Source organism: Lithobates pipiens, unplaced genomic scaffold (assembly GCF_037356315.1).
Source record: "Lithobates pipiens isolate NorthernLeopardFrog02 unplaced genomic scaffold, aLitPip1_a1.2 Scaffold_13, whole genome shotgun sequence".
Lineage (NCBI taxonomy): Eukaryota > Metazoa > Chordata > Amphibia > Anura > Ranidae > Lithobates > Lithobates pipiens.
In genome coordinates this window covers 418,170,828-418,182,023 of record NW_027507718.1, presented here as the reverse complement: position 1 = coordinate 418,182,023, position 11,196 = coordinate 418,170,828, and the positions used below count along the sequence as shown (strand labels likewise).

Below are 11,196 nucleotides of genomic sequence, written 5' to 3'. Positions count from 1 at the left end.
TTGTCCGCCCAAATGCGAGTCCAGCGGACAGTATTTCCAACATTCCGAAATACTTAGTCCGCCAAACTGTCCGCTGAAAAAGTCCGCTGAAGCCCACACACGAGTGGACTGTCCGCTGAAATGTGTTTCAGCGGACTAAGTTGGACAGACAGTCCGCCCATGTGTACGCGGCTTAAGACTGTGTACTCCAAACGGTTCTGTAGTAAAATGCACTAAAATGGACTCACCAGATAAATATGCTGGTAAGATTATAAACCAGCAAACAAAACACAGTCTTTCTACACCAATCCCCAACTGCAAATCCCTTTCCTTACTGGTCTCTCAGTCTGTAATGTGGGAAACAAAGAGAAGGCAGGAGGCGCTCATCGCATAAAACCATATCACAGGCTAATTCAAATTATTTGTATTCCACTCACATTTAAAAAGTGCCCAAAAAGTGCACTAGGGAAGAAAACGCTCAGATGTTAATAGCTGTTCACCTCTGGACAAGCCATAGACCGTAAGTGTGAACCAGCCTTCGCAAAGTCTTCGGCATCCTCGCTCCGCCCTACGTACATTTCGTTGTGTGCCGTCTTCAAGGAGCGGCACATATATCTGCGGCGCTGTTACTTTTTGATAAAATACTTATGGAAGACTGGCTGGCTGAAATCCGGGCCATTTGATAAAGGATGAGTCACTGCAAAAAGTAATCCATTTGCATGTTTAAAGTGGTTGTAAAAGCTAAAGGTTTTTACCTTAATGGTAAAAAAACTTTTTAGGTGCAACTCCCCTCCCAAATACTTATCTGAGCCCCATCACGGTCCATCTGCGCTGCTCTCTCTCTCTCTCTCCCTCTCCCTCCTCACTGGACTTAGTGACAGCAGCGGCAGACATTGGCTCCTGCTGCTGTCCATCAAATCCAGTAATGAGGGAAGGGGGTGGGGTCAAGCCATACTGTGTGTGTGTCAATAGATGCCCACAGTGTTGCTCGGAATTGAGTCTACACAAGTGCCCCAAACAAGCAAGCCTACGGGGGGGGGTTGTGTACTTGAAGGAAGGAGAAGCCATAGGGATCCCAGAAGAGAAAGATGGGGGCTGACGATGTTTAAACCCCCTTATGATGTAGCAAGTCACATGGGGTATATAAAAAAGTTATGAATGGGAAAGTTCTCTCCTGGGAATGCTGCTGAGAGTGAGTGATGTGGGTACAGGAGCCTACGGAAAGGACCAATGGCACACAGAGCATGCCGTGAATGGCAGTAACAATGCACATGCTTTCAGAAGATAGAGTTGGCAACTCAGATGATCCTTAATCCATTTTAACAATGTGTATGCGTTAGTGATGTCATTGGATTTAAGATCACTCAATTTCAGCTGAACAGCACAGGTTTTCTAAATTTTAAAACCAGCACCATGTACATTGTATCAAAGTGTTTGTTACCCCAGCATTTCATATTTCTGATATGTGCCTGCTGTACCATGTACTTATATGAAAAGTATCCTGTTCTCTTTGTATTGCTTCCTTTGTGTGAAATCCCTGGTGTTCCTGCCAGTCGCTCTGCATTCCTATTAGAAACTGACCACACTAAGCAGTGCTGTGCTGGGAACTCAGTGTGCTTTTCTCCAATCAGAAACCTTTCAAACTCGTCCTGAAACCCCTACCCTTGCACAGCTATTCACTGGAAAGTTCAGTGTAATGTTGTTTATCCTCCTCTAGCTCTCATGCAGCTGAGAACAGCGTGAATGTTATCAGTTATAAAAAAAGGTATTCATAATTATTATTTTTTATATATATATATTTATACACAAATGTTTTGCCCTTCATTTACATTTTAAACTGAAGGAGTTGTTTTACAAAGTGATAGATTAACACTTAAATATTGATTTCAATAGAGGGAATTATAGAAGTTGTGTTTACTACCACCATATTAAAAAAAGTATATTTTAAAATGTCCTATTTTGGCTCTGGCCATATTAAATAAGTAAATAAAACACATAGAATTTCACTTTACATGCCATTTATAGTATTTTCCTTTGTGCACACATTATACTATATGTAATCAGTGTGTGCTGTACAATTTTTGCCTTGATTATGAGCATATCCATAGCTAATGCTGGCCAAACACATGGACAATTTTCTAGCAATATCAACCACTTTTAACTGACCCAGGCTACATATTACCTAGGGTTCTTATATCCTTTTCATCACTTTTATGATGTAAAGTGGTTAAAGTTGCTAACAATTTGTGTATGATCTCAATAAGACCACGCTGGCTGAGTATATTGCTCAATGTCTGCTAAACAAAGAGAACGTTTTTGATTGGCCTACTGATGTACTGCACATTGTTCATACATGGATGCATCAGGTAAAGTACATATACATAACTTTTATGATATAAACAATAATTATGGAACTGGTTGCAGATTACAACCAGCCCATAGCAATCACCCTTAAAGGGTAACTTCACTTATACATAATCCATTTTTAACTTTAATATAGTAAATAAAATAAAAATAATATAGCATATAGAATTGCTACACAAGCTATATTGCAATTTAATGTTTTTGAAATGTATCTTTCCTTTATAAACAGCTGCACTATAATTTTCTGTAAAATTCAATGCATTATGAAAAACTCAGACACATTATGTGCACAATTATTATTATACAGGATTTATATAGCGCCAACAATTTTGCACAACGCTATACAACACGAGGGCAGAAAGTACAGTTACAATACAATTCAATACAGGAGGAATCAGAGGGCCCTGCTCATTAGAGCTTACAATCTAAAAGGAAGGGTGAAGTGATAAAAAAGGTAATAACTGTGGAGAAAATACATGTATAGTTGGTAGGTGGGGTAGAAACGGCTTCTCCGAAGAGATGAGTTTTCAGGGATTGTCTAAAAGCAAACAGAGTAGGAGACAGTTGGATAGATTGGGGTAGGGAGTTTCATATCATGGGAGAGGTTTGGGAAAAGTCCTGGAGGCTAGCAAGGGAGGGGGTGATGAGGGGGCTAGAGAGAAGGAGGTCTTGGGAGTAATGAAGAGAACGGTTTGGTTGGAGATAACCAGGGAGTGGATTAGGAGCTTTGTGGTGTCATTGGTTAGGAAGGGGCATATTTTGGAGATGTTGTGGAGGTCGAGGCGGCAAGATTTGGACAATGATTGGATGTGGGGCCAGAGTCCAGGATTACACCTAGAACCTTGACATACAAGGACGGGTGGATAGTTGTGCCATCAATCTTGGAAAGGAAATCAGGGGAAGAGGCACATGGTGGAGGAAATATTATGAGCTCGGTACGTAGTTGGTGCATAAAGCACCCCCAGAAATCTCCTTTTCTGCTTGGGTGAAGAGCTCTGCACTAGGATACAAATCAGGTTTTAGGCATCCTCTGCAACAAAAATTTCATTTTTTCGTGAGACGCTCCCTGAGGGTTAATCACTTCTAAAGGGATGCAGACACTGCAGATTTTCTCATCACAATATAAAAAAGTGCACCAGATGATTAAAATGAATTAGTCACTCCCATTGGGAATCTCTGTCCAAAGACATGGTGGAGCAAACAGCTATTCCTTCAAACCAGAACAGCATGGAATCTGCTGCAAAGTTTATTCATATCGCTACAATGTACATGTGATCACCCAGAGGGGATTATTTTTATCTCAGCAAAAGTGGAATTACTCTTTAAACTGGTCATACATGCAAATTTCTGATGAACCAGTCAAAATGAAAGCTGTGGGTGGCCCCGTCAGCACCCTCTGTTGAACATAGTTTGATCTGAAAACTGAAGGATCCAGTTGTGGAAAATTCAAACCAGAAGTAGTTACTGCTTAGGTATTCTGACAGCCGCGTGTGAGAGCTGTCTGCAAATAACAGCCAAATGCGAATCTGAAGTTTGAAGCAACACCTCAAAGTATTAGAGTCCAAAATATAGTTTTATTTCAAACATATAGTGGGTGCAACTGCCAGTGCTTTTTGGGGACCATGCATTGGCATCAACACTAAACATATCCTCATATGCATTGAAATTATGTTCGATAGTAATGTATACAGTATGTATAAATAGTGATCTTGTCTATGTGTGAAAACACTTATCTAGGGTAAAAGCAATACAAATAATTGAGATAAATATTAGTTGTTTTCTATCAAGCTTATAAATAAGATCAGGTCTAAGGCTGGCCATATACGGAACAATTATTGGCTGATCACTGCTGAATTGGTTGAAATATGAGCTGTGCCCTGCTTGACAACCCAGCTTGACCAACACTTCCAGAAGATTTTACCCCGTTCATGACAAGCCATTTTTTACTATTCAGTACTGTGCTACTTTGACTGGTAATTTCACGGTCATTAAACGCTGTACCCACATGAAATTTCTATCACTTTTTTCACAAAAATAGAGCTTTCTTTTGGTGGTATTTGATTACCACTGGGTTTTTTATTTTTTGAGCTGTAAACAAAAAAGACTAAAAATTTTGAAAAACAAACTATTATTTACTTCAAGTATACAGGAAACAAACAAAACTCTGGAGAGCCGCACTCCGGATTAGGTGAAAAATAAAAATGCCTTTATTTCTTCAAGTGAAAAAACTCCATATCACACGAAACATCACAGCAAAGGGAAAAAACATAGAACAAAATTGTTGACGCGTTTCACGCTAAAATCATCGCTTACTCATGTCGGTGGATTGGACTGGAGCGGTGGACTGGAGCGGTGGACTCTCGCTTTCTTTATTATTTACTTCGTTATAAAACATATCCAATAAAAAATAAATAAACAAAGACAAATTTCTTCATACATTTAGGCCATTATGTATTTTGCTAAATAAAGGGGAAGGACGGGATTGGTGGGACTTTATATGAGGTAACGAGTGGGTAAATTCATCTACCTCCATCCCTATTATATGTGAAAAGTTTGCAACAGCGGCAAATATAAAATTGGGACTTTATATGAAGCATAGCTAAGAACAAAAAAGGTTTGAAATCATGTGATCAAGGGCTCCAAAAAATAAAATAAAAAGTAAATCAGAAAAATAACATGATAGTATAATTCAATAAGATCTCAGCAATTTATTGTTACATGATAATGACATGATTGAAATAATGAATAAAATAATATAAATCAATCAAATCAAATAGTCACCATTGGTGTTCCTCATGCTGTTACCCTGCGCCTCGATGTGTCCCCATTTGTGCGGCCTCAGCTCCGGGGGGGGCTTTGTTTCCCCCTTTGGCATCATCTACCCTGAACAATTTTATTTTTATATATTTTTATGTAATTATAGGTAAGAACGTCTAGTATATTCTTGCCCCTTTTTTCCGTTTCTGTCCAGCAACTGTTCATCTGGTAATTTTCTACTTTTTATCATAGATTATTGTACCCATCTTATTGCTCCTGAAGAGTGGGAGTCCCCACAAAACGCGTAGAGCCTTAGCCTTATGCTACACCTTCAACATCATGTGATCTTGAGACTCCGAATTAGTGATATTAATTTATCATTTATATCTTTATTTATTTATTTTATTTGTTTAATCTTATACTTTATTTATTTATTTTTTGTTTTCTTTTATTGATTACATGACTGTTGTTTATGAAGCAGTATAATTACATTACCATGTACCAATATTTCTATTACCCATAGATTGGTTTTATACTTTTTAATATCAACGGAATTATGTCATTTATGAATTATTATTACTTTATTACTATGTATCAAGATAATTATATTATTTTATTTTATTCATTATTTAAATCATGTCATTATCATGTAATAATAAATTGCTGAGATCTTATTGAATTATACTATCATGTTATTTTTCTGATTTACTTTTTATTTTATTTTTTGGAGCCCTTGAGCACATGATTTCAAACCTTTTTTGTTCTTAGCTATGCTTCATATAAAGTCCCAATTTTATATTTGCCGCTGTTGCAAACTTTTTACGTATTTTGCTAAATGTCTTTGGTAAAAAAAAAATCCCAATGAGGGGCAGTTTCACACTGAGGTGCTGGGGCGTGTCAGCTTTTCATCCCCGCTAGCGGCTGAAAATGGGTTAAAAGAGCCCGCAAAGTGCTGGTGCAGCGACGCTTTGCCGGTGCTGCCCATTGATTTCATTGGGCAGGGGCGCTTTAGGAGTGGTGTATACACCTCCTACAGTGCTGCAAATCTGCTGCTTGCAGGACTTTTTTTTAGCGTCCTGCCAGCGCACCGCTCCAGTGTGAAAACACTCGGCCTTTCACATTGGAGTGAGAAGAGAGGCACTTTGCAGACGCTATTTTAGCTCTACGGCGCCTGTAATGCGCCTCAGTTTGAAAGTAGCCTAAGTGGATATTGATTGGTTTGTGTGAAAGTTAAAAGGTCTACAAATGATAGTTTATATACTGGAACGTTTATTTATTTTTATACTAGTAATGGTGGTGATCAGCTTTATAGTGGGACTGTGTTAGTGACATGCCGGATGTGGTGTAGGAAGAGGTGGACCGGAGAAAAGATGGCGGCCAAGGAATCCGACCGGCAGACTGTGCTGACGGTGTGAATTACCTCACGTATGATAAAGCTATTATTGCCCAGCAGAATCGTATACAGTAAGAGATTGCTGGACAGACTCCACTACTTTCAGATCCATTGGACCTTTCTGTACTGTCACTGACATCACCAGTGACACTATACAGTGATCAGTGATTATAAGATACACTGTAACTTTAATAATGACACTGGCTCGGAATGTGTTAACATTTTGATACAATCAAGGGGTTAACTGTATGCCTAACAATGTTTACTATATGCTGTTTTTACTAAACTGTCATTCGCTCAGCCAACCAATCAGCAGGTCCCAGTGATAAATCATTGGCAAGGTCCCGCTGATCAGTTTGTGCCGTAACAAATGACAGCACAGCTGGGGTGGAGGCTGCCAGAGCCACCTACCAGTGTCATGAATCAGTGCCCACCAGTACATTACAGTGCCAGCAATCAGTGCCACCTATCAATGCCCAAGAGTGCCACCTATCATTGCCCACCAGTGGTGCCAATCGGTGCCTCATCAGTGCCACCAAGCAGTGCTGCTTATCAGTGTCACTTACCAGTACCCATCACTGCTACCCACCAGTGCCCATCACTGCCAGCTATCAGTGCCACCAATTAGTACTCTTCAGTGCTGCACATCAGTGCCGCCTCATCATTGCCCACCGTTGCCGTCTAATAGTGCCCATCAGTGCCACCTTATCAGTGCCCATAAATGCAGCCTATCGGTACCCATTAGTGCAGCCTCGTCAGTGTACATCAATGAAGGAGAAAAATTACCTGTTTGCAAAATTTATTAACAAAATATTTCGTTTTTTTTTTTTAAATTTTTACAAGAGATAAAAAAAACAGAGTTGATAAAATACCACCAAAAGAAAGCTCTATTTGTGGGGGAAAAAAATTATAAAAATGTCATTTGGGTACAGAGTTGTATGACCGTGCAATTGTTCAAAGAGTGACAGCGCTAAAAGCTGAAAATTGGTCTGGACAAGAGGGGAGTTTAGTTGTCCAGTAAGCAAGTAGTTAATAAAGTTAACCACTTCCCGTCAAATGACGGCGGAGTGGTGTGACTGTAGTTCTGGGACAACATCATATGATGATGCCCCAGAACAGCCGCTCTTGCGCACCCTTGGGAGTGTGCAGCGCGGTGGCCACACTGTGTTCCTAGGACACAGCGCAACCCCGATCTTGGTAAAGAGCTAGTGAAGCGGCTCTTTACCCATGTGATCGTCTGTGTCCAACCACAGCCGGTCACATAAAAATGAGAAAGTGCTGTCTATTGGCTCTCCACGCCTCACACTGACAGAGTGTGTGGCGAGGAGAGCCGATTAGCAGCATCTTCTCCCCAGGGAGACCAGCACAGGTAATCAGGGCACTGATCATCAGTGCCCTGATAACAGTGAAGCCCCAGCAGTGCCCATCAGTGCCACCAATCAGTGCCCATAAGTGCCACCAATCAGTGCCCATTAGTGATGCCAGTCAGTGCTGCCTTTCAGTGCCTGCTCATCAGTGCTGCCCATCATTGCCGATCAGTGCCACCTATTAGTGCCCACCAGTGCCAACTATCGGTGCTCACCAGTGCTGCAATTTAGTGCCACCTAATCAGTGCCCATCAGTGCAGCCTAGCAGTGCTGCCTTATCAGTGCCAGCTTTGAGTTGGTGTTGATTGCCTCCAGTTTTGTTATCTATGAACTGGCGTTTTTTCTTGTTTAATGACTTGTAAAAGTGACGCAAATATAAGAACTACCTAAATCTGTCATATGTGTCGGAACTGTTACCGAAACTGTCACATGGCTTTCATGAAGAAGGCGCAGGACAACTTAAAGGGACCATACAGCCAGAAAAGTGTCATAAATGCTTTATTGAATTCCCCCCAGTGAGTAGACAATACAAGGCAATCGTTGGAATTAATAATTTGTATGTTCTTTGTACAAACAAAAAGAATAGGTGAAGTCCTCTTATATAGAGGATGCACCTTTCTAATGAATGTGATAACAGTGGATATTAATTGCACCAACTTTAAGTAATGCCATGGAAATATCTAATGTTTAATTACAACCCTGCAAGTCAGAAAACTGATCGTGTCCTAATAAGGGAGGGAAAAAAATAAAAAAATCTATTAGAATGAAAAGCATAAAATCCAACCTGGCAGGACCCCCAGTGATAATCTGGTACCAGGTGGTCACTCAAACTTTAATACATTACCGCAATTAATTATTTAGCCTCCCCGGCACCAACCTGTGCATGTTTTAATTTATGAAAAGCCCTAATAAATGCATGTGATGGATTAGTAAAACATTCATAGCAGGGGGGTGCACATCCAATGACATCAGCCAGCAGCAAATAAATGTTATTATACTTTATAACAGAAAATCAGATGCAAAGGCTGCAAAGGATAGAGTGGCCCCTGCTTGGCATGAATGAGATGGCTTTTTCTTTTCAGCCCCCAAAAAAATCCACTTGAAATTAGCCTGCATTTAAAAATAAATAGTGAGTAATGAGGGGGGCTTGTGCTCTGGATTGCATTGTGCTGGCAGCTCCCAGGGGGGAGATGAGAAGTGCCTGTGTGCTGGTGACAATGGAGACCAGTGAGTGGCAGGGAGCTGCTCTCATTAGCTGCCTTGTGACCCCGGGGGCTGGGAGTGACAGCCGGGGGGCTCTAGCTGGCTGCCAGACAGGGGGGAGACCACCAGAGGCTGAGAGAAAGCAGCAGCCCCGGGATTCCAGGCTAGGAGATGTCAGCGTACAGGATCGGATGGTGACCGCTCTCCTCCAGGCTCAGCTTGTGCCTAGACTACCCGGTCAGAGCTGTGCCTAGGCTCCCCGAGCTGTGCCTAGACTACCCGGTCAGAGCTGTGCCTAGGTTCCCCGAGCTGTGCCTAGACTACCCGGTCAGAGCTGTGCCTAGGATCCCCGAGCTGTGCCTAGGTTCCCCGGTCAGAGCTGTGCCTAGACCTAGACTCCCCGAGCTGTGCCTAGGCTCCCCGGTCAGAGCAGTGTCGGGGCACACACCATGCTCCCCATAGAAGAGGTGGATGCCGGCCGGGGACGGGTGAGAAGCCGCTCTCTGCTCTAGAGGTAGCCCACACTTGGCTCCGAGGGGTCCGCACCGGGCACTATTATGGGCTTACTAGCAGCTTACTTGGTGCTCGTCGTGCTGACCTGGGGCAGTGCCAGGGCTCAGGGGGAGTACTGTCACGGCTGGGTGGACGCTGCCGGTAATTACCAGGCGGGATTCCAGTGCCCGGAGGACTTTGATACGGTGGATGCCACCATCTGCTGCGGATCGTGTGTACTGCGCTACTGCTGTGCGGCGTCCGATGCCAGGCTGGAGCAAGGCGGCTGTACCAATGATAGGGAGCTGGAGGACACCGGGGTCACTGCACGTGAGTAAGCCTGGCACCTACTGTTCAGTGTTCTTCACCGTCACTGATCCCATTGCCAACTCTACCCCAACTTCTCCATCACTGATGCTACTGCAAACTGTACCCCACCTTCTCCATCACTGATCCCACTGCCAACTGTAACCCAACTTCTCCATCACTGATCCCACAGTCAACTGTATTCCGACTTCCCCATCACCCATCCTACTGCGAACTGTATTCTATACTTCCTCATCACTGACCTACTACCAATTGTATCCCCAATTTACCCACCACTGAGCCTACTGCTAACTTGACCTTCAGTTCCATATCACTGAACCTACTGCCAACTGTACCCCTAAACTTCCCCATCACTGATTGTACTGCCAACTGTGCCCCAACTTCCCAAACACTGATCACACTGCCAGCTGTACCCCAACTTACACATCATTAAACCAACTGCCAACTGTATCTCCATTTCCCCATCTCTGAGTTGTCTGTCAACTGGACCTTCATTTACCCATCAGTGAACCTGCTGCGAACTGTTTCCCGACTTCCCCATCGCTGATCCTACAGCTAACTGTACCCCCAACTTCCCTATCACTGATCATACTGCCAATTGTACCCTGCTATCCACCTCACTAATCTTACTGCCAACTGTGCCCCAACTTCCCAATCACCAATTGAACTGCTAGCTGTACCCTGACTTACCCATTACCTAACCTACTGCCAACTGTAACTCAACTTCCCCATAACTGAGACTGCTGTCAACTGGACCTTCACTTACCCATCACTAAACCTACTGCCAACTTCAAACCAACTTCCCCATCACTAATCCTACTGCCAGCTGTACCCCTGCCTTACACATTACTGAACTGTATGCCCAACCTACCCATTGCTGCACCTACTGTCAACTGTATCCCAACTTGGCCATCACTTAAACAACTGCCAAATATATCCCCAACACCAATGTGCCTACTGTCAATTGTACCCTGACTTACCAGTCACTGCACCCACTCCCAGACCAGATGTACCCCTGCCTTACCATCACTGAACCAACTGCCAGCTATACCCCTGACACCCATCCCTGCCCCCCCCCCCCCAATTGTAACTTCAACATCCCTATAGTACTTTAGTGGTACATTACTGCCAGTTGTACCCCCGTACATCATCACTGCACCTACTACCAACTGTTCCCCATATGTACCCATCAATGCATCTATTGCCACTTGTACCAGCCTTTTCGGTTTCACTTTACTTACTGCCAACTGTACCTCTGATTTCCCCATCATTGCATCTTCTGCCAGCTGTACCCAAGACTTCTCCATTAAACTT

At 42.9% G+C, this 11,196-nt stretch overlaps 1 protein-coding gene across 2 annotated transcripts in view; it reads left to right on the top strand.

The window, feature by feature from the left end:
* Positions 1–9,074: 9,074 nt before the first annotated feature.
* The window catches only part of SHISA3 (shisa family member 3), a 42,805-nt gene continuing 40,683 nt past the window's right edge, over positions 9,075–11,196 (top strand). The window contains exons 1-2 of one of the 2 annotated variants that reach the window (XM_077477559.1): positions 9,075–9,362; positions 9,408–9,885. In XM_077477559.1, the coding sequence (XP_077333685.1) occupies positions 9,621–9,885 (265 nt within the window). In that variant the 5' untranslated portion in view covers positions 9,075–9,362; positions 9,408–9,620. Of the gene's footprint in view, positions 9,886–11,196 lie in introns of both variants that reach the window. The other variant, XM_077477558.1, reaches the window with a different exon arrangement.